Here is a 24,618-nt window from a genome sequence, read left to right on the forward strand (position 1 = left end):
AAAGAGACTGGATTTAGTGGAAGTTGGGGATGGGAACTCCAAGTCTTTGGATTAGATCCAAAATGTAAGAAGTGAGGAATATAATTGAAAAGGTTGATGAGATTACTTGGGGAAACAGCTTGAATTGTCTTCCAGGTTTACATTAGGAATTAGCCTGTGCTTCTTCACCTCCTATTTTGACCACTAACTGAAAAGCTAAAGAGTTTTCTTTCATTCTCTTTTAAGCTCCTGAGGTTCCTCCACATCCTAAGAAATCCATAGGCAAATGAAACATCATGTTAAAAACCATTGCATAGCTTCCAATTTCCAGGGCACATTTTTTTTTGTACTTTTCCAAAGTGAGAAGGGGGTGGGGGAGGCAAACAGACTCCTGCATGTGCCCAACTGGGATCCACCCGGCATGGCCACTAGGGGGCAATGCTTGTCCCCTATGGGGTGTTGCACCATTACAACTGGAGCCATTCTGGTGCCTGAGGTGGAGGCCAGGGAGCCGTCCTCAGCACCTGGACCAACTTTGCTCCACTAGAGCCTTGGCTGTGGAAGGGGAAGAGAGAGATAGAGAGAAAGGAGAGGGGGAAGGATGGAGAAGCAGGTGGGCGCTTCTCCTGTGTGTCCTGGCCGTGAATCCAACCTGGGACTTCCATATGCTGGGCCAATGCTCTACCGCTAAGCCAACCAGCCAGGGCCCAGAACACATTTTGATCAATTTTAGGTCCTAAGAGTTTACCTGCCATCAGTAACTAACCGCAAGTCCTGGAAAAGTATTGGTAGAATACTCATGCTTTGTTCTCTTACAGATCATCTGCTGTATCTCAGAGATAGACACTCTTCAGAGACACTTGTCTGTTAATTCTCAGAGTTTTACAGTTCATCTAGAGACACATCCCAGAACTGAACTATGTTTCAAGAAAGACAAAGAGATCATTAGAGTTTGTATTTGTTTTGAGTTTTAAAAATATTATTGTATCATAAAATGACCTTTTTATGAGGGATATACATTTCTATAAATTTTAAAATGGATCATTAGTTTTGTCAACATCTGCAATGCACATAAGCTGAGTCACTAGAGCCATAGTTGATACATAATAAATGAATAAAAGTTTTGGAAAGTTAAGATCTCCCTAAAATGGAACATGTAAGTATAGTAGATGGTAATAAAAATAAAGGCCTTAAGTTCTATGGAATATATGTTTCAGGATTTGTTTGTAATGGAAGGCCAATAAATATATAGAGAGAGATGAGAAGAATCAACTCATAGTTACGGCATGTTAGTTGTTCATTGATTGCTTTCTCATATGTGCCTTTCACTGAGGGGCTTCAGCTGAGTCAATGACCCCTTGCTCAAGCCAGCGACCATGGGATCATGTCCGTGATCCCACACTCAAGTCAGTGACCCCTGCACTCAAGCCAGATGGTCCCATGCTCAAGCCAGCGACCTCAAGGTTTTGAATCTGAGTCTCAGGGTCCCAGGCTGATGCTCTATCCACTATGCCACTGCCTGGTCATGCTAAATATTTGTTAAATAGACAGTAATGTCCATGAGAGTATAAAAGAAAAAGATTATAAAACAGTCTTTGTTTTCCCTTAAGTTTACTACTCTTTTAGTAAAAAGAAATACACACATGCAACATGCTAAAAATATAAGCAAGAAAATGATTAAGTTACCAATGTTGGTCAAATAAGTTTGTAAATATGATATATATGTTTGCTCGCTTATAGTTTGCATTGGGTGTTGGGGACAGGTTGTAAACAGGCCAGGTTGTTGTAGTCTAAAGCTTAGTTTTAAGACTAAGCTTTTCCCCACACTCATGACTGTTACATGATGTGGATTGGTGCACTCTCGTGAAGAATCCCATTATGCCTCAGATAAGTGACTTTGTATCAAAGACTTCCTTATTTGTACATTGGATTAAAGGTTTTGATTTCTACACTATAAAATGGGAGCAGACCGGGAGCTTGCTCTCTCTCCATTCCTGTGATTAGCATTAGAGGAGAGAGCAGAGAAAGGAGAGCAGAGAAAGGCCATGTGGAGGAGAGGAGAAGCAGCCAAGATGGTGGAGTGCTAAAGGAGAAGCCAATTTGTGCAGAGTTTGTGCAGAGAGAAGGAGATGGGGAACAGAGGTGAATAAGGTTGGTGAAACCTTTGATTCTAGGAAACTTGGATAAGTCAGTGGCTTTGGGAGCCCTGAATGGAAAGGGAAGTTTTTCCCACTGTGTGTATTTTTTGCCCGCCGGGTGCAAGCTAGGATTAAAGCTAATGGGCCACCAGTTCTTGGTTCCATTGTTTCATTACCGTCTGTCCAAATCAAATGCGAACCTGCATGGGCCAGGTGGTTGTGATGGTGGCATGGCTACTGGCCATACAACCAAATATATAGAACAATGCATAATAACTGTGAGAATTCAGAAGAAATATCAATGTATGTCAAATTGGGGAGGCTTCTCAGAGGAGGTGGGATTTGGGGCAAGTCTTCTAATAGTGCATTTGTCCATCAATAGCCCTCCCACTCCCCTGGTCTCTGATAGACTTAGAACAGATGTTAGCATTATTCCTATACCAAGGATAACCCTATCTGTTGGTCCTAATCACCAACCAATCAGTAGCAAGCCCGGGAGCATGAATACCTGATGAGGGCAAAGACCAATTTATATATTAGTTGAAATCGATATTTCCAAAATGGAATGGAATTGGCAACAAGCAGCCTTGAGGTCTCTAAGAGGCCTTTCTGGTGCAGCTACCTGAACCCCCACTCAGACCTGCTGTGGGAGGACATCTGGGAGCTCAACAACCAGCCATTTTAAAGGCTCTCTAAGTGAGTCTAATGTGTACTTAAGTTTAAGAACCACACTAGACAAAGTTAAGGGAAAATGAAAAAAATCTGATTTCATCAAGAAATAGACATTTTTGCCCTGGCCGGTTGGCTCGGTGGTAGAGCGTCGGCCTGGAGTGCAGGGGACTCGGGTTCGATTCCCGGCCAGGGCACATAGGAGAAGCGCCCATTTGCTTCTCCACACCCCCCTTCCTCTCTGTCTCTCTCTTCCCCTCCCGCAGCCAAGGCTCCATTGGAGCAAAGATGGCCGGGGCGCTGGGGATGGCTCCTTGGCCTCTGCCCCAGGCGCTAGAGTGGTTCTGGTCACGGCAGAGCGACACCCAGGAGGGGCAGAGCATCGCCCCCTGGTGGGCAGAGCGTCGCCCCTGGTGGGCGTGCCGGGTGGATCCCGGTCGGGCGCATGCAGGAGTCTGTCTGACTGTCTCTCCCCGTTTCCAGCTTCGGAAAAATACAAAAAACAAACAAACAAACAAAAAATAAATAGACATTTTTATAATTTTATATACAACTGACTCACATACCTATTTTGTTTCATTTGATTTCTTGCTTCTCAAATATTTTAGCATTGTTAAATGCCTTATTCTGGGCCTATGTATAAATATATGGTTAAGGCTAGTAACATATTAACGAACCTCTTTGTACTGTGGACTATGGTAACGAGGCCATATCAGCGTCTCCGAATGCTTGCAGATGTTAGCTTACTATTCAGCATCATTACCTCTCTTGGTTTTTGGCAGTCACAGATCAGACTATCCTATCTCTTACAATTGTGTTAGATATTATGCATTCAGCCACTCTACCTTAATAGTAACTGAGCATAGTGCTCCCAACCCTTGAGAGGAGTGATTTCTCCACCAGCAGCAGCTTTACAGAGCTTCAGGAGTTGGTACAGATGCTACACTGCACCAATGAAAGATTCTCTATAAGGGCTTTTGCTGTCCAAACATAAACAGGCCTTGTCTGTAGATGAAGCAACAAGGACAGAAATCATCTTGGCCATTAGCACAAGGGCAAGGCATTGCCGCAAACACAGAATATAGAGAAAAGAACAAGAGAATACTCAGCTATTAAGAGCTGTGGAAACCTCTGCTGGAAGAGGTGCCAAGTATGCTTCCTGACCTCCAAGATTGAAATGAGGGCGTGGACATAATTGAATTCAAGCTTCTGCATTCTCTAGCTGCTAAGAAGCATCGCATCACCTACAACTCAAGGACACTGTAAGGAGAAATGTGACTGTACTGAAATGCTGTAGGTCTGCAGACACATGGCCGCTATTGATATGCCTGTCCTCTGGCCAATGCTATTTTATTATCTAAACTTCCTCTTCACAATGGAACCTCTTTTTCTAACTTTCTTTTGAAAAATTTCAAATATATAGAGAAGTAGACAGAATAGTCTAATGAGCACCCATGTGCCAATATATCAACTTCAGCAAATTTTAAATCATAGTTTATTTTATTCCTTCCTTCTTTCCTCCCTCCCTCCCTCCCTCCCTCCCTCCCTCCCTTCTTTCCTTCCTTCCTTCCTTCCTTCCTTCCTTCCTTCCTTCCTTCCTTCCTTCCTTCCTTCCTTCCTTTTCTTCTTTCTTTCTTCCTATCTTTCTTCCTCTATTTCTTTTTTCTCTCTCTATTTCTTTCTCTCTCTTTTTCTTTGTTTCTTTATTTACTTCTTTGTATAGGTAGTGTTTTTATTCTTTTCTTCTATTATAAAATGTATAAAACAATGTTGATTCTCTCTTTCTTTGTAGTACTAATAGCTTGACTTTCAAAGCCTATGCCAATTAATATTTTAGGGGGTCCAAAATGATAATATTTTAATTCTCTCATTTCTTCTTCATTTATTAGCTATTATATTACCACAAAGACAAAATCTCCTCATCTATTATTTAGTTACCTAGTGGTATAGTTAATATAAGAATCCCAAGGGGGAAAAAACTTTATTCTTTTTCATTATTTGCCAATTTTCAATATAATCAGTTGGTTTGCTAACATCTTCTTAGGATGACCAATTAGTTCATTTATTTATTTTATTTGGTGGTGATTGTTGTTGCTGTTGATTTTAGAGTTATTGTGAACTCATGGGTTTAAACATATCTGATGTATTTTAATTCATTTCAATTGTTTTCTACATATGAAAGACTTCCAGTTGGCCTCTAAGTCCTTTTGACAGAACCTTAGTAGTTTATTTTTTTATTTTAGTGAGAAGAGGGGAGGCAGAGAGACAGACTCCTGCCAGCACCCCAACTGGGGTCTACTCGGAAAACCGACTAGGGTGCAATGCTCTGCCCATCTGGGGCCCTTGCTCCATTGAAACTGTAGCTATTTTTTAGCACCTGAGGCAGAGGCAATGGCACCATCCTCAGCAACCAAGGCCAACTTGCTCGAGCCAATTGAGCTATGGCTATGGGAGATAAAAGAGAGAGAGAGGGAGAAGCAGGAGGGGTGGAGAAGCAGATGGTTTTTCCTGTGTGTCAGACTGAGAATCGAACCTGGGACATCCACATGCTGGGCTGACACTCTACCACTGAGCCAACTGGCCAGAGCCAGACAGAACCTTAGTATTTTATTGCCTCCTTGCTCTTATGTATGACAAGATGTTCCTGATTTCACCTGTATTATTTCCTAACCAAGATCTGCAAGTAAGCATTTCTCCAAAAACCGTTGTTTCTTTTAGTGGAAACTGGTACTTTAAGATGATAATCTGGGCACTTTGGTACTCATTGCCTAAAGTTAATATAGTGGAAACTTTTTAATCCCATAAATATAGTCTTCAGTATTTACAGATGCAAATACACATATATGCATATATGTTTTAATAGTATTTTATATTATTACTGCATTGCTCAGAAGATGCTGCTTTATTTCTAGTGAACTTCAGAAAGATTATATTAAAATATTTTTTATTTGTTCTATTGAATGTACTATATAACCAAAAAGCATTATCTTCATAGTAGTGAATACTTTGCAATGAAATGTGAGGACAAACTTTGGACAAATTACTTAACTTCTTCTAAATCCAATTTAATGATTTAAAAAATACTTTCCTCATAGGGTTGTTAATAACAAAGCTTTCATTTACCAAGTATTTGCTGGAAGCCAGACACTTTACATATATGTTCTTGATTAATTGCATAGCAACATTTTCAAGTAAGTCGTGTTTGCCCCATTTATAGATGAGCAAACTTTTTCAAGGTGACACAAACACTTAAGTGTCAGAGTCAGTACTTTAAATCAGATCTCTCCATCTCTATGCTTTTGACCTAGAGTAGAGGGTGGCAAGTAATGAGAACATGAATACATGGTGCCTCTGGCCCTGTGCTTGACAAATGGTTTTCAGTAAAACTGAGTTACAGGTAACAGAAGTGGCCTTGGTTGATTTGTGCTGGCATTTAGGGTGAGAGATGGGGGAGGGTGCAGGGGAGAGTAAGCTAACCCGCTTTCTGCTTTATAAGTGCTTCTGATCCATTGACACTCTTCTTGTTAATTTCCCATGTTGGGTCTAACCTACGTGCCCACATGACAGATGCTCGTGTCGGAGCTCAAGGTCAGCCCTTCAGGGTTCAGGCTGGCGCCTTCTGTCATGTTGTCTTTTGAATATGCTCAGCAGTGGCAAGAGTCCGGAGGCAAGCCTGCCTTGGCTTCTCCTCCTTACATTGTGTGTCATTAGCTGCTACACAGCTCTTTGTTCAAAACAAAATTTACAAAACTGACAGATTCATCTGCTAATGTCAGGAGGCATCAGAGCCAATTACAGGAAACCTCCAAAAGGCATGTAGGGTCACTTTTCACAAAACGAGATGAAGAAAAGGAAAATAGTCTTGTCATTAAGAAGGACAAATACATTTTCCTCTCAGCAGGCTCACACCAGGCTAATAGAAAAATTTAGATTAGTACACATAGTTTCGTTATGATTACTTTGAATAATTTCAAATCAAAGCATCACACCCACACACAGCCAAGATATCATTAACCATTTTGAGTAAGGGAACATTTTTCCATGGGAAGTGATATCTTTATAATGACAGAAAATTTAGATGTAAAACACAAAGTTTTTATACTTTTTTTAAGATAGAAAATAATTACAAACATTGTTTAAAATCACCTGGAAAGAGACTAGTTGTTATTTTGTTATTTGTTGTTGTTTTGTTTTAACTTGAATTCAGACCTGGAGAATTCTGGGGTCTGGTTATTCTGAGATATGCCTAATGTGTATGTACTCAAGTTCTTGAGTGAGAGAGGGTCAAATTTAATGGGGTTTGAGGAAAGCTTACTGCAAATGTTTAGAGGCATGGCCCCAATATTACCTTTACCTCAAACCAATTGTAAGACTTTAGGCTAAAGGAGAAAGTTTAGGTTCCACACAAGACCACTCTTTTTCTTGATATCAATTGCAAGTTTGGGATGGGGGTCCCTAAAACCACCTTCAGGTTTAGTAACTTTCTAGGACTCACAAGAACTCCCTGAAAACAATTACACGCATGGTTCCAGATATTACAGGGTAAGGAGACAGATGAAAGTTAACCAAGGGAAGAAGCACTGAGTGCAAAATACAGGAGAAGTGCACCAAGTCCAGAGCTCCTGCTGTCCTCTCTGTGGAATCAGGATGTGTTACTTTCCCAGCACCCATAGTGACAATATGGACACAATTAGCCAACCAGATAAGCTTGCTAGCACTTCTGTGTTCGGGATTTTTACTGAGGCTTCATTATGTATACATGATTGATTGCCTGCTTGGCTGATCTTGGTCTCCAATCTCTGGGCATGACTCAAAGCAATCCCTCTAAGTCACACTGTTGTCACTTTCTGGTGTGATCAGCCCCACCTGAAATTGTTAGCCTAGGACAAACTCCAGAGCTCTTTATGGGCAAGGTTAAATTCTTTACTACATAGCTACATTACATAGGAAGTTTGGCATGAGGAAAGACCAACTATGATGAAAAATCAGAATAATACTGGCGAGAGCTACTTGCCAGGCGCCAGGTCAAGCATCTTATAAATAGTCCTCACTAGCACTCTGGGAGACAGGTCCACCTCATAGTTCAAGTGTGTAGATGAACAAAGGGACCAAGTTGTACAGCAGTATCATATACCCAGTGCGTGGACGAGGCTGGGTTTAAAGCCCACTGCTGAGTGGCTCCAGCATCTCCCCGAGTTGCCCAGTCAAAGAGAAGGTGTCCCTGCTGCATACATAACTCCACGGGGCACTGTTCTTGTCTTCTCTGAAAACACTGCCTCCTAGACCTTGGCAGATGAGCAGACTCGATGCAAAGGCCCAGACTTGGCAGACTCACTACCTAAATTCAAAACAAAACAAAACTCTTGATGAGATCTTTCAGAGTAAGAACCTGCACATACAGATCATTACAAAAGATACAACAAAGATGAATTTTCCCCCAAGGGGTGGTTGCATAAACAGGACAAGAATTTGGGGGCAGAAGATGTGCTAGTGTTTAATGGGTTAAATCTTAGTTTTTAGGTGCTGTATGTAAATAAATGTGTCTAATTACAACTGGATATATTGGACAGAAGTGTTAGTTTGTATTTCATCATGCAACAACTTAACAATTTTAAGATTTTCAAACTCTTCTTTCAGTTATTGATATTGACAGTGTTCAGTCCTTCTAGCAGATTTATTCTTCAATAAAGTGTTCTTCTCAAGAATATAAAATGGATGTATTGAACTATATACTTCGTTTTAAGTTTTGGGGTGGGATTTGTTCAGGGGCATTGTTTAGATCTCATGAACTATTTTCATTAAAAGGTATAAGAACCGCCTGACCTGTGGTGGCGCAGTGGATAAAGCGTTGACCTGGAAATGCTGAGGTCGCTGGTTCGAAACCTTGGGCTTGCCTGGTGAAGGCACATATGGGAGTTGATACTTCCAGCTCCTCCCCCCGTTCTCTCTCTCTGTCTCTCCTCTCTCTCTCTCTGTCTCTCCCTCTCTTCTCTAAAATGAATAAATTTTTTAAAAAAATTAAAATTAAAAAAAAGGTATAAGAACCTACACACATAGGTATTGGTCAACAGCATCTCATGATTGGTAAGCAGTTTCAAATGTGGATGTTTAGATACCCTGAAAATTTTTTTTATTTGTTAAGCTGCCCATTTGTTTTAACTGCTTGTATAATAAATGTGGGCAAACTCAGTATCAGTTTTTATATTTATATAAAAAATAAAATACTAGTAATTGTATTTTTTCTCTTAAGATACTTTAAGACCATAGGAAGTTTGAGTATTCTGGAAAGGTGTATGATATAAATGTGCCATATAAAACCAAGTATCTTAACTTTATAAAAGATGACAACTTGAAAAAAGAAGAAGGAAAAAGTTTCTAAGATTTAAGTGATTTGGTTCATGTAACACACATTGAAATATACATGTCAAGAAATCTTGAGCCTGACCAGGCAGTGGCGCAGTGGATAGAGCATTGGACTGGGATGCAGAGGACCCGGGTTAGGGATCCCGAGGTCGCCAGCTTGAGTGCGGGCTCATCTGGTTTGAGGAAAAGCCCACCAGCTTGAACCCAAGGTCGCTGGCTCCAGCAAGGGTTTACTCGGTCTGCTGAAGGCCCGCGGTCAAGGCACGTATGAGAAAGCAATCAATGAACAACTAAGGTGTTGCAACGTGCAATGAAAAACTGATGATTGATGCTTCTCATCTCTCTCCGTTCCTGTCTGTCTGTCCCTGTCTATCCCTCTCTCTGACTCATTCTCTGTCTCTGTAAAAAAAAAATATATATATAAATAAATAAATAAAAAAGAAATTTTCATTTTCATATTTCATTTGCAATGTGTGAAATTTTTGTTTGTCTCAGAAGACATAATAGATTGAGTTCATAATTAGAGCTAAAATGTTGTTTTTTAATTATCAATGCCAAAAAATGTAACTTGGAAAGAAATATAATAAACTTACTGTTAAAAAGCCTTATCTTGTATACAATCATATTTACACTTATGGGGTTTTTTTTCTCCTGTATTCAGGTTAACATAACAGCTACCAGACCAGTATGTGATAACAATTCATTTTTGATTGCTTTTAGATAGTCTTCCAAACTCTTACTAGGCATTTCTGGAAATCATCCCAATGAGTGAGCAGATTTAAAAGGTGATATTCGCCCTGGCCGGTTGGCTCAGCGGTAGAGCGTTGGCCTGGCCTGCGGGGAACCCGGGTTCGATTCCCGGCCAGGGCACATAGGAGAAGCGCCCATTTGCTTCTCCACCCCCCCCCCTTCCTCTCTGTCTCTCTCTTCCCCTCCCGCAGCTGAGGCTCCATTGGAGCAAAGATGGCCCGGGCGCTGGGGATGGCTCCTCGGCCTCTGCCCCAGGCGCTAGAGTGGCTCTGGTCGTGGCAGAGCGATGCCCCGGAGGGGCAGAGCATCGCCCCCTGGTGGGCAGAGCGTCGCCACTGGTGGGCGTGCCAGGTGGATCCCAGTCGGGCGCATGCGGGAGTCTGTCTGACTGTCTCTCCCCATTTCCAGCTTCAGAAAAATACAAAAAATAAAAATAAAAAAATAAAAAAAATAAATAAAAGGTGATATTCAGCTATGATACGTTAATAACAAGATCTTACATTGAGCAACTGATTTGTCTACGTCATGCTGCTGGGCAGGGTTGAGGTTATGTGGAAACACAGACAGTGCTGAGAGAGGGAGGGCGGAGGCTCTGGGAAGCCTTCACGGGGGACGGAACACGTGGACGAGCACCGTGGGCTAAGTGGGAGCGTGAGTGGTATTGGTGTGAAGGGAACAGAATGGGAGCTGAGGCAAAGTCCTTTCTCTCTGCTTTCTTTGAACCTTTCAGTGCCATTTCCTCTCTTATGTCCTGCCTACACATCTCATGCCACTTGTGTGGTAAGAAGGACCTTGGAAACAACTCCTCGGTGGCCTCCCTCCTTGGAAAGGCCAGTAGGTCTAGAGTCTCAGAGAACAGAGCCAGTTCCAGTTCGAGCTTCTGGAAGGAGGAAAGCGGTCACATGGCCTCCACTCCCAGGTCAGGTGGTGAGATCCAGCAGGTCCAGATAAGGGTCTGGACTGGGGAGAGGCATCAGAGATGAGGCCTCGGCCTGCCTCTGATCTGGACAAATGTTACATCTGGCCACCATGTGATCCAACACAACTCATCGGAGTCAGAGGCCGAGTATGTGTGGCTGAAGTCTTACCAAGTAATTAAGAAAGTTCACTTTCCTGGGCTTCCCCTCAGCAGTGTCTGTCATATACGTCATGCTAGTGTACAATGGGTGGCCGGTCAAGGATTCCAGGATTCTGGAACCCCACCAATTGCTACCTTGCCCTTGCATATGCCTTGCATTAGATATTAGCTTAAACACATCACTCATGCTACCTTTAATTTACCTGTGGGAGAGCTGTTATATTGCCCACTTCACAGTGGAGAGATTGAGGTTCAGAGCCATTAACCACGTTACTCAGTACCCTGTAGCGGACAGCAGTCTCTGATCAGCCCCGGGCCTGTTTGCTACAAGCCAGAACATTAAAAGACTGCCTTTTATATGCCTTGTGTGCTCTTCCTAATCTCACTGCCTGGCTCTAATATGAAAAATGAATGGAAGAATACAAAATAAAATGTAACCTTCATTTTTGATCTTTTTTGTATTTTATCCTTACACTCAGATTTGCATTATGAAATACAATTGGTTGCAGTCTGTATGGTGAACAATTGACATTTTCATTTCCTGGTTAATGCATTTATTTTGTTCACTTTTATAACCAAAGAGAATTGGTTTGAATTCTGCGTTCTAATACTAAGTTCAGCTTTTAACAGCAAGTAATTAAAACCTCCACTGTAAGTCTTTTTTTTTTTTTTTTTTTTTTTCTTATTCACTGATTACTACTACTTAAATACTCCCCTTTGGAGTTCTGGTAAAGAAAGATGGTATTATGGCTTCAAACTGTGAGCCAAGGAAGTGTCTATTCAAGTAAGGGTCTTGCCCTCTGAGCAGGGGCTCTGCTCTTGCTGCAAACTCTCTGTGCAATGCGTGCTGGGTTCTGTTCTTGCATAAAAACACCATGAAGGATCACACCACCCATGAGAGCCCTTAATGAATATGTGGTCCCAAGAATAATGCACCTTCTTGTTCCCTTAGCTGAATTCTCCTCGGGTGCTGTCTTGCGGTACTTTTATTCTCTGCTCAAACTACCACTAGGGGTGAAGGGAAATACTATGAATCAAGGCTCTTCTGTCTTCCAGTCACTGTTGTGAATGTGGACCGGGTTTCAGTCTTTGTACATAAGTTTTCTCTTTCTTCACTCAACATTTATTTACCACCACCATTCTCGCTCTACCCATTGCGTGACCACTGTTAATGATGCCCTAGGCTTCAGCAAGTAGTACAGCATATAACAGTCATTTTGTAATTAGGTATTTTTAAGCCGTAAATTTGATTTAAAGCCTTATTTTACATTTCACAAGGGAAACTCTGTCATAGACTTAGATCAGCAGGGAGACATCAAATCTTTGATACTGAACTGATGGTGATGGGACCCATCCTCATCCCTAAACCAATTCAGGGCTGTACACACATCTGTGCAAGCAGGCACTGAACTCCAGGAGGTGCCATGAAAGATTCTTTAATGAGAAATGCGTGACTGCTGAGAACAATGACATAACTACAAATCAGTCAGGCAAAACAGTACAATACCAATAAGTATGAAACCTAGTCCCTGACTGTCATGAGTTCAAATCCTGACTTACTCATCTTTGTGAGTTTTGGGGAAAGTTACTTAACTCCTCCAGGCCTCAGTCTTATCATCTGTAAATAAGGTTAATAGCAATATCTACTACATAAGGTTATTATGATTAGGTAAACTAATATTTGTAAAGCATGTGGATACCGACCGATATATACTAAGTATCATATAAGTATTTGTTATAAAAATTCAGAAACAAATTTGATTGTTCATTCTGGTGATGCTTAGTAAATTATATACGAATCACATGAGCAAGAGTGTCAGTAATTACACCTTCTGTTCTCAATTATTGAAGTAGTTATTGTGCTGAGATACTGTTGTATTACTTCAAATTAGAAAATTTTTAGTTTTAACTATGTTTTACACATTTGTGAATACTTGTCTATTCCATCGTCCTTTAGAAAGAGAATGAAAACAAAATAAAACTATGTCAGTGATAGGGATTCATATACACAAGGATGTTCTTTGCTGTGCTGTTCCTAACAGAGAAAAACAGGTAGGAACTTAAATGCCTATCAGCGGGAGATGGGATAAATTGTAACATATTCATAAAACATGAAAATCACATTGCTTGAAATAAATGACTTAGCTCTACATGAAACAGTATAGGGAAACATTTTTAAGGCAATGTTAAGCAAAAGGAGTCCCAGAAGAATGACATGTATAGTATATATAATAAGCTTTCATTTAAAGTTTTAAACAAATGCCAAAGAAAGCTAAATAGTTTTGGATACATGTGTAGAAATGTGTAACACAGACATAAACATGAAGGATACAGAATAGCAGATGGCATTTGAGAAAGGAGGAAAGGGATTGGGATCTGGCAGGAGCAAATGGGGCAGGGGGCTTTGATTCTCTGTAACATTATCTGTTCCTCTCTCTGTATATATAGATATATGAAGCAAACATGGAAAAATGATAGCATTTATTAAATCAAGTTGGAGCTTACTTTATTACATTATTTTTCTAATCCTTTTACTTATATTTGAACATATTGATAATAAAAATAATAATTAACAATCTATTTAAATGCTAAATCATAATTCTAAAGTTTTCATCCTAGATTTCATTACTCCTTCTAGTTAATTTTTTAAAGAAATTTTAAAACATGAGCATACCACTAATTGTGTTGGTATTTCTTATGGAAGGCCCCATTTCATGAGGGTCAGAGAGCGCTATGGCACAAGGGCTCTGAAGAATGCATTTTCATTATTCTAGAAAGAATTTTAATGGCCTGTTGCACATCAGTGTTAATGAGAGTCGTGTAGGGATAAGTCCCTAAGCAGTCCTTTTACAGGTTGCATTTTTTGCTCAACCAAAAATAAAAGAGCTCTCTCTCACCACCATGGATAATTCTGCTAAGCAAGCGTGTCATATGTTTTTAGGTGCTTCAAATTAAATAATATAGGAACATTTATTTAAGGCATTTGCTTTGAAAACTTCCGCAACAAAACAGCAAGGCAACTAATCATTCTTGTGAATCTATGTAATTAATTATACTTTGAATATGTTATTGATTGGTAGAACAAACAAGACCATGACCCAGATTCTCAGTGTTACACATTGAGATGTGGCTGGTGTGCTCCAGCATTGACAATTCCCTGTTCATTGTGCAAATTAACTAGAACAATGACTTGTGACTATAGCATTGCAGCTTTGTGGTTAAATATGCCATCGACCTTTTATGCCTTATGTATAGTGTGAAGTGGTCACCAAATTAATTTTGTCAGATATTGTCTGCATCCTAACTGGAAAATAATTTTTATTGTCTGTATCATAAATGTGTGTAGTAGATATATGTTAACTACTTAGATTTTAATGCTATTTAGTATTGCTAAGATTATTAAACATGAAACTTATTCATATATTCTATATTATATACTGACTGCTCACTATGTACTATTGGGTCTTAGAGATAGAGTAATGACCAAGACAATGCCACTCTCTTGAAATTGTTAACAACCTAGTGAGTATTATATTATGGTCAAGAAAACAGGTCATCATATTACAGTGAAATAAGTACTATTTGTGAGACTTGCAAAGGGTGTTACAAGAGCACATTATAGGGGAACCCAACCCAGTTTAGGATGAACAAGGTGAGAGATCAAGGAAGGCTTCCTGGTGGTGGTGTCTATGTTGATTCTCCATTTGGAGACTGGAGAGAGAATAATCCAAGCAGGGAATCTGCACATGGAAAAGCCCAAAGACAAAATAAGAGGAAGCATACATTGGGTCAAATGCTAGGGTTATTACTTTGGTATGAAAAGCTTTTCCTACCCTGGGGTTGTCTATCTTTGGAATTCCTAGCTCATGCATCCAGAGGATGGCCATGGAATATCAACTAACTGAAAATCTTAAATTTGATTCTTAGCACAATGCCCAGACCCCATTCAAAACTAATTAAATCAGAATTTCTGGGAGCTGGTCCCAGGTACTGAGATTTAAAAAAATCTCTCAAGAAGAAGTGAATATTCAGTCAGGTTGAAAACTTCTAATTTGCAAGTAAATTCTGGGAGGTGTGTTGATTTATCAAATGTGTAGTCAAGTAAAAAAGGCAGAAATGCTGTGCAAGGGCCTTGCCAAAATCAGCTGCCAGTAAAAATGACCTTGGGGATCATATCCACCAGCTACGCATCCGAGTGCAAAACAAAAGTGTGACTCATATTCTAGAACTGGCTCTTGACATATTCAGATAAATAGTACTTCACACTTCTTTTCAAGTCAATTATTCATTTATTCCAAAACACTTAGCTAGCCCTTGCTACATGTCAATATATCAGTATGCTAGATGATGTATGTGTGTCTGTGTGTGTGTGACATTTGATGTCTTACCATTCAGAAACTCCCAGTTTAGTGAAGAGACAATTTATAAATAGTCACAATCACATGACAGGACTCTACAAAGCTGGATACAACCTGCCTGGCTGGGCAGTGGTGGCAGGCAAAATATCAGAGAATCATTAAATTTTGAAGGATCAACAGGAGTTAGCAACTCACTGAGACAGAAGGGTCTTTAGTGCGCTTGGAGCAAAAGATATGAGAAGTGTGTTGCATCCAAAATGAGGCTAACATGGTTTAGTTACCGAAGGTCAAGCCCTCTCCTTTCTTGTTGCCAACTAGTCACAACCCACTCTGACATTCTCTATGTACCTGGAAAGCTTTGTTTTCACAACTCTTCATATGGTTGGAAAGACTACCTATGTGATGGTTGTTAGAATAAGACAAAAGGCAGAAATCAGGAGTTCAAAGTTCTGAGAGTGGCCCAGAGACAGATAAGGATGTAGAGTCTGTTGAGGTTCTTGAGGACCAGCTACATCTATATAGTACTGAAGGTATGTGGCTCTAGACAGCCAGCCTGTGGGATGCTTCTAATGATCCCTGCCTCCTAGTAGCCATCCCTTAAGAAATTCCCTCTCTGAAGTGTGAGCTAGACCTACTGACTCTTCTAAAGAATACAGTACTGTAGAAGTGTCCAGCAGATACGTGCAAATATGCTCAACATCACTAATCGTCAGAGAAATGCAAATAAAAACCACAACAAGATACCACCTCATACTTGTCAAAGTGGCTATCATCAATAAATCAGCAAACGAAAAGCATTGATGAAGGAACCCCTGTGCACTGCTGGGGCTCCAACAGTGTTGGCAGAGATGCAGATTAGTGCAACCACTATGGAAAACAGTGTAGAGGTTCCTCAAAAAATGGAACTGCCCTGTGACCCAGCAATTCTACTTCTGGGTGTGTATCTAAAGAAACCCACAACACTAATTTGAAAGAATAAATGCACCCCCACCATGTTCACTGCAGCCTCATTTACAGTAGCCAAGAGATATCGAAGCAGGCCAACAGTAGACGAGTAGATAAAAAAGCTGTGGTACATTTGCACAATGGAATACTACTCAGACATAAGAAAGAATGAAATCTTGCCTTTTGTGACAGAATGGATAGACCTAAAGGGTATTTATGCTGAGCAAAATAAGCCAGTCATAGAAAGACGAATGCAGTGTGTCCGTAAAGTCATGGTGCACTTTTGACCAGTCACAGGAAAGCAACAAAAGACAATAGAAATGTGAAATCTGCACCAAATAAAAGGAAAACTCTCCCAGTTTCATACCTATTCAGTGCAGTTCGATGTGGTCTCACGCACAGATTTTTTAGGGCTCCTTAGGTAGCTATCCCGTATAGCCTCTACAGACTCGTCACTGACTAATGGCCTACCAGAACGGGGTTTCTCCACCAAACTGCCGGTTTCCTTCAACTGCTTAGCCCACCGAGTAATGTTATTCTTATGTGGTGGCGCTTCATTATAAATGCGCAAATATTCAGGTTGGATCCTGGGAACCCACACATTATCAGCACTTTGGTCACGGATTCGAATTTAGCGAGCCACAGAACACACTGAACTTTCCTCTGTACCGTCCACATCTCGACTGGCATGGCCGTGGGCTGCTCCGCTGTATACACGGTGTTATGTCATCATCTGCACATGCGCACATGCTGCCACATCATCCTACAGAAACTGGGAGAGTCTTCCTTTTATTTGGTAAAGATTTCACATTTCTATCATTTTTTGTTGCTTTCCTGTGACCGGTCGAAAGTGCACCATGACTTCACGGACACACTGTACTATACAATATCATTTATATGTGGAATCTAAAGAAAAAAATAAACTAGCAAACAAAATAAAAATAGACTTTATAGCCCTGGCCGGTTGGCTCAGTGGTAGAGTGTCGGCCTGGCGTGCGGGGGACCCCGGTTCGATTCCCAGCCAGGGCACATAGGAGAAGCACCCATTTGCTTCCCCCCCCCTCCTTCCTGTCTCTCTCTTCCCCTCCCGCAGCCAAGGCTCCATTGGAGCAAAGATGGCCTGGGCGCTGGGGATGGCTCCTTGGCCTCTGCCCCAGGCGCTGGAGTGGCTCTGGTCCCGGCAGAGCGACGCCCTGGAGGGGCAGAGCATCGCCCCCTGGTGGGCGTGCCGGGTGGATCCCTGTCGGGCGCATGCGGGAGTCTGTCTGACTGTCTTTCCCCATTTCCAGCTTCAGAAAAATACAAAAAAAAAGAAAAAATAGACTTATAGATACAAAGAACAGACTGATGGATGCCAGAGGGGGAGGTGCTCTGGGATGGGGTAAAAAAAGGTGAAGGGATTAAGACATACTAATTTGTAGTTACAAAATAGGCATGGGAATGTAAGTTTAAGCATAGGTAATATAATCAGCAATATTATAAAACTATGGTGTCAGGTGGGCACTTGAATTATTGGAAAGAACACTTTAAATCTACATGAACATCTATCCAATATGCTGTATACCTGAAACTAATACAGAGCAGTGTTGAATGCAAACTGTAATCAAAAAATAAAATAATAAAGCAAAGAACAAAAGTAAAATTTTAAAAAATACAATAGAAGTGTCATTTCTGATATTAGGTTATAGGAAAGACTATGGCTTCTACCTTGAGCTTTCTTCCTTTCTCTGTCTCGATCCTTGTCTTCTCCCTCTCCAACCAATGCTTCAGACGAGACTGCATCCATAGCTGATAATTTAGCTACAACTTAATAAGAAAACTTGAACCAAAGGTACTCAGTTAAGCTGTATCCAGATTCTTGGTGTACAAAGACTATGATATAATAAGAATTTGTTGTTTTAAGCAACTATGTGTTGAGATAATTTGCTATTCAGTGACACATAGTGAATATAGTGACCATTCATTTAGTGTTTCTGCATATTCCACATCCTCTATGAAGACTTCACAGCTTGACTCCAGCAAGCTTTCATTATGAATAATCATGATTGCCTCTTGAAAAATAAAGTTTATTTCAGGCCTGAAATAAGGATGAAGAACTGAGGGATTTAAAGTTCTAATGTTACCAGTGTAAGAGGCAAGGCAGTGAAAGTGACAGTTGCTGGCAGTATTAAGATCACGGTTTTATGGCGGTCTTTCATTTGAGAGTGAGTTCCAACTTCCTGTCTTTTCCCATCATGCACACCACCAGAGTGTAACATTTAAAGTGCATCATGTTCAAAGCTGAGCAAGTACTCAAGATGGCCTCTGGAAGCCTTGTACAGACCTGCTGCCAACTTATTCCTTGGGCGACCCTCATTTTGTTTCTATTTCATCACAGTCCTGAAGTTTCAGATGAATTGGACTTTGTGCGCTTATGCAGCCTTTCTGGCCACCCTTCCTTTTAATATAATGTAATTTTTTTTTCTTTAATTGTTCTTAAGAAAATGATTTGCGTGGTAAACTAAAAACCTGCCCAGTCTTATTCTGGCATAGACACCAATTTGAGGGGCCAAGTCTACAGTGAAGACTATTGGCTAGATAAAAACATGTCAGCCTTTGATATGTGGACTTATTTGTTTAATGAAACATTTGAGTTATAGATTATAATACTATAATATTTTAGAATCCTTCTAAATATATGGCTTATTATGTGTTTGGAACTTAACTCACTTCTCAACTTTGTAATACAGGAGAAGAAAACCTCCTGGCCATTTTACGACGAAGATGGTGGAAGTATATGATCCTGGGACTCATAGACCTGGAAGCCAATTACCTGGTGGTCAAGGCCTACCAATACACGACTCTGACCAGTATCCAGGTACTGACGGCTCTGCTTTCCTTCGCAACCTCCTCCTTTCCACATATAGTTTGCTTTCGTTTAGTCACTTAGAAATCTGAATACTATTCTACAAGTTTAGAAACAAGATGGACTTTGGTTGTATAAAAGTTAACTTGAACTTTACTTCTATGTTCTATGTCTTATTAATTTTTTCTAATTCAAGTGTAATGGGACATCTTTTTCCTCTTTATTCTTAATACACTATGATTACCATTGACAATGTAGGAAAATAATTTTTAGCTATGAACACTGCCAACTAATTTTATGTCAGTAGAAGAATTATTAATAAGCATAAAAATAAATCTATTTTAATCACAACTTATAACATTTTAGAATATATCTATGGACTCTGAATAAGTAATCAAAATGCTTCTTAATATTTTCTTATAGCTTTCCTTAATGTGGAGATTTTGCAACCTGAAGGGACAAAATTTTTTTTAAAGGGACAAGATTTAAATTCTTAAAATGCATTATGCATGAATACAGCTACTGTGTCCACCTTTTCTCTTTTTCTTGTATGCACATACGTATGTGTGTGCGCGCACACACACACACAGACATGCATGTACACAATTGCAAGTTTAACTTAGGTTTTCACAATTTTTATCAGACACCACCTATATTCCTCATTACATCATAAATAATAAGTTTGACTATTTTTATCTCACCCTTATTTCTCTTTTAATGGCCGTATTATGACTTATACTCATTTCAAAGTTTTAGGTTGAAACAAAACATTGTCCACATATTAGATTTTACTTAGATTTGATACCTTAACAACATTTCTGCCATTTTAATAATTTGCTTAGAAATAACAATGACAAAAATGGAGAAACAAACAAGCAAGCAAACCACCTGAATAAATTCAGATTATATAGATTGAATGGGAAGCTATCTAAACCTGAGCTAGATCGGGCTACGTGCTTCTGCCTGCGTGCCCAATAAGAGACAGAAAGAATGTTTACTGACAACCATTGGACAGTAACCATAGGACAGTCCAGAGGTCTACTCTGATTGGACCGCACTAATGACAGGAAATTGATACTGGGAGCTAATTGGCTTAAATATCAACTCCCTGAACTAATATAGAAGGAGATTTCTCCAATTGGTTTAGACAATTGTTTCTCAATAAAGGTACTTCTGGCATTTGGGGTGGAATAATGTTTTATGATGTGAGTCTCTTTCCTACTTTATTGGTCATTTAATATTCCTAACCCCTGCCCACTAAATGCCAGTAGTATCTTTTTAGCCTCTGTAAGAACCAGAAGTGTTCTCATGGGTTTCCAAATGTCCTCTAGCGGTGAGGTTGAGGGTCGCAGGCTCACCAATCAGCACTCGCTCCTAAGTCAAGGTGGCATCAGTTCCACTCAATCACATACTTGTCACACATTGAGGGAAAGAGGATGAGAATAGATGCTGGGAGAACCGCCACAGTGTGCCACACCCACTTCACTCAGTGAGCCCCAGAGTGGCCACACTCTTGCTCCTGTGCCTGCATGGCACTTTGTCTTTCAGCTCTGTGCCACAACCTGTCTGTCTTGAGAATGATGTTTTACTGTTCTCTTCTACTTCACCGAACTCTCAGTTCTTTCACATCAAGGATGATTGTGTGTTCACCTTGGGGTCTGGTATCTAGTAGAAAAACCAGCACATACGCCTAGCTCCTCAGGAAATGTTTAAAGAAGTTAACTAAATTACATTGAGTTCCAGTATTTTGAAGCACAGAAATTCCCAGCAGTTCTTTACCTAAATGTAGAGGTCTCCAGATGTCTATACAGATATGGAGGGAGAAGGAAGTGAAGAATTTTGGCTTCATGGCAGAACTGACCCCCTTAATCCAAAGTCAAAAATTATAAATGGGCCTATGGCAGAATGAGGAGGGGACTTCCCTTTTTGGAATTACAATTGACTTTTGTTTTTAACTGTTAAATATTGAAATATTATGACCAATTGTTGGTTTCTTAGGTTCTTTGTTTGGGGGAGTTTTTTTAGAAAAAAATATTTTCTTGTTTATGTGTGTGTGAACACTGACACTTTATTCTTTCTTTTTTTTTTTTTTTTTGCATTTTTCTGAAGCTGGAAACAGGGAGAGACAGTCAGACAGACTCCCGCATGTGCCCGACCGGGATCCACCCGGCACGCCCACCAGGGGCGACGCTCTGCCCACCAGGGAGCGATGCTCTGCCCATCCTGGGCGTCGCCATGTCGCGACCAGAGCCACTCTAGCGCCTGAGGCAGAGGCCACAGAGCCATCCCCAGTGCCCGGGCCATCTTTGCTCCAATGGAGCCTTGGCTGCGGGAGGGGAAGAGAGAGACAGAGAGGAAGGCGCGGCGGAGGGGTGGAGAAGCAAATGGGCGCTTCTCCTGTGCGCCCTGGCCGGGAATCGAACCCGGGTCCTCCGCACGCTAGGCCGACGCTCTACCGCTGAGCCAACCGGCCAGGGCTGACACTTTATTCTTAACAATTGGTCCCTTGGTCCTCAGGTGTTTCATTCAACCCATTTTCTATACCACCACTAATATATCCAGTTACTCCTCTCAGATTAGCTCTTCGACACCCTATTTAATGCTAAATTCTTTAAAAGATGTATTTTATTTCTGTAGAACAACAAAAATTAATAATTTCACTGAAATATCAACTGATTTTCATTGTGATTTACTGAGCAAGGGATGGGAGAAGTAAAAAAGCAAATTGAATCTAACAGTTCTAGAACCATTTTGCCACTTACAAAAAATAATAATGGTCAGAACTGAAAACATTTGCTCTGAGAACCTGTAGTAGTGTTAGTAATTTTATTCTGTTTACTCATTCCAAATTGATAGAACTAGCCAGGACCTACAATAATTTTCCCTTGTTTTCATAAATATTAATTGAGCACAGGGTGTGTACTCTGCCTTTAGTTTTTATTCATATTAATCAATAAGAAAATATATTAATTAAACATCTGAAAAATGTGTTAGTTTTTGCAGATGATGTAAAAAAAAGAATCAATATTGCCCTCCAGGATCTTATGACCTTCTAAATGGGATAAACTCACCATCTATGAATTATAACATTTTTTAAAGAGGACAGACACCTAAGTGCTACAGTTTCCAAAGGAGGCAGAGATGATGTTTATTTGCCATGGCAAGAAAGTGACTCTTCAGATGAGTCTATAAGATTGGGTAAAATGTGGGTACAGTTTTTTATACCTGGAATGAAGAACGTGCCAGAAACTTGAAGGCTATGTTTAGAGAACAGTTATTCCAGTTTGATCCATCAGTCACTTAAATAATAACTACTGAATGTTTCTGTGTTTAATACAGTATATTAGGGGGTAAATACACTTGTGAGCAAAAATACTGTCTGTGTTCTCATGGAGTCTCCAGCCAAATAGAGTCTTTGGTCAAATAACCAAATGAATGGATGTCTTTTTGTAATTGGGGATAAGGGTTCTCAGAAAAAGCAACACCCTTTGAGAACATTTATCAACGTGACCTAAATTAGAAGGTTGGGGGAGATTCTTCCAAAGAACTGATGATGGCCCTGGCCGGTTGGCTCAGCGGTAGAGCGTCGGCCTGGCGTGCGGGGGACCCGGGTTCGATTCCCGGCCAGGGCACATAGGAGAGGTGCCCATTTGCTTCTCCACCCCCACCCCCTCCTTCCTCTCTGTCTCTCTCTTCCCCTCCCGCAGCCAAGGCTCTGGGGATGGCTCCTTGTCCTCTGCCCCAGTCACTAGAGTGGTTCTGGTCACGGCAGAGCGACGCCCAGGAGGGGCAGAGCATCGCCCCCTGGTGGGCAGAGCGTCGCCCCTGGTGGGCGTGCCGGGTGGATCCCGGTCGGGCGCATGCGGGAGTCTGTCTGACTGTCTCGCCCCGTTTCCAGCTTCAGAAAAATACAAAAAAAAAAAAAAAGAACTGATGATGGAGCTAAGATCCAAAGGAGGAGTGGAGGATTAGTTAGGAGGGAAAGAGGTCCAAACAAAGAAGACAATATGCTCAAGGCTCTGCGGTGGGAAGGACCACGGCCAGGATGAGGTTGTGGACAAGGTCGTGTGGCTGGACACAGAGAGTGATGAGGGGCACAAGATGGCCTGGAGCGGGAGGCAGGGGCCAGACTCCACTCATACTGACAGCCAGGTCAAGGGTTTGAGCCTAGGCTAAGTGCTGTAGAAAGCCAAATTTGAGTTTTACAGACAACTCAAGCTGTGGTACGGAGAACAGACTGAAGTCATGGGTGTGCATAAAGGCACAGAGGAAGACAAAGCCAAAAAGTTAAGCTGGGGTCATGTTGTTGGAGGTCTTCAATGCCAGGATGAAGAGTGTGGCTTAATTCTGTAGATAGAAGAGAGCCATGGAGGTTTCTGAGGAAAGAAATGTGAGGATGCAACCCAACAACCCCTTTTCAAAACACTTGTGTTTTAACAAGACAATCTTCATTAGTAGTTGGCAGAGCACAAAATACTTTTGTGTTCTGTATCTCTGAATCACAGTGATGTGGAGCCAATGGACTTGAAGGTCCACTCCTTGCTCCATCCTCTCGTGCTTTTCACTCATTCATCGAACTTATGATAGAACGTCACAGACAATTGATACATGAAACTTGAATGGAAAAAAATATTTTAGAAATGAATGTGGATTCACAAAAAATTACGGAAATATAGAGAGTTCTTTGAGCTGTTCATATAGCTTTCCCCCAGTGGTGACATTTTTTTTTTCCTGAAGTTGGAAATGAGGAGGCAGTCAGACAGACTCCCGCATGCGCCCAACTGGGATCAACCCGGCATGCCCACCAGGGGGCGATGCTCTGCCCATCTGGGGCATTGCCCTGTTGCAACCAGAGCCATTCTAGCGCCTGAGGCAGAGGCCATGGAACCGTCCTCAGCACCCGGGCCAACTTTTTGCTCCAATGGAGCCTTGGCTGCAGGAGGGGAAGAGAGAGACAAAGAAGAAGGAGAAGGGGAGGGGTGGAGAAGTAGATGGGCGCTTCTCCTGTGTGCCCTGGCCAGGAATCGAACCTGGACTCCTGCACGCCAGGCCGATGCTCTACCACTGAGCCAACCGGCCAGGGCCCCCAATGGTGACATTTTATATGACTTTAGTACAGCATCAAAACCAGGATATTGACATTGGAAAAATACCATTAACTAGATTACAGACTTTATTCATTTTCACTCATTTTCCCTTCACCCCCTTATGTGTATTTGTAGTTCTCTGCAACTTGATCCCATGTATAGGCATACCTCATTTTATTGCATTTTATAGATATCAAATATTTTCTACAAATTGAAGGTTTATGACAACCCTGCACTAAGCAAATCTATTGGCACCATTTTACCAACAGGCTCAGAGATGGTTAGCATTTTTTAGCAATAAATTATTTTTAATTAAGATGCATATATTTTTTAGAAATAAAGCTATTACACACTTAACATGCTACAGAATAATGCAAACATAACTTTTACATACACTGAGAGGCCA

The 24,618-nt window shown here is 41.0% G+C and overlaps 1 protein-coding gene across 1 annotated transcript in view; it reads left to right on the top strand.

Annotated features, from left to right (window-relative positions):
• SLC35F1 (solute carrier family 35 member F1) overlaps window positions 1-24,618 on the top strand; it is a 414,559-nt gene that overhangs the window by 299,778 nt on the left and 90,163 nt on the right. Inside the window, exon 3 of the mRNA XM_066248018.1 lies at window positions 19,010-19,137. Coding sequence (XP_066104115.1) covers window positions 19,010-19,137 — 128 coding nt within the window. The remainder of the gene's footprint in view (window positions 1-19,009; window positions 19,138-24,618) is intronic.

This window comes from Saccopteryx bilineata, chromosome 12, assembly GCF_036850765.1.
Source record: "Saccopteryx bilineata isolate mSacBil1 chromosome 12, mSacBil1_pri_phased_curated, whole genome shotgun sequence".
In the NCBI taxonomy this organism is placed as follows: Eukaryota; Metazoa; Chordata; class Mammalia; order Chiroptera; family Emballonuridae; genus Saccopteryx; species Saccopteryx bilineata.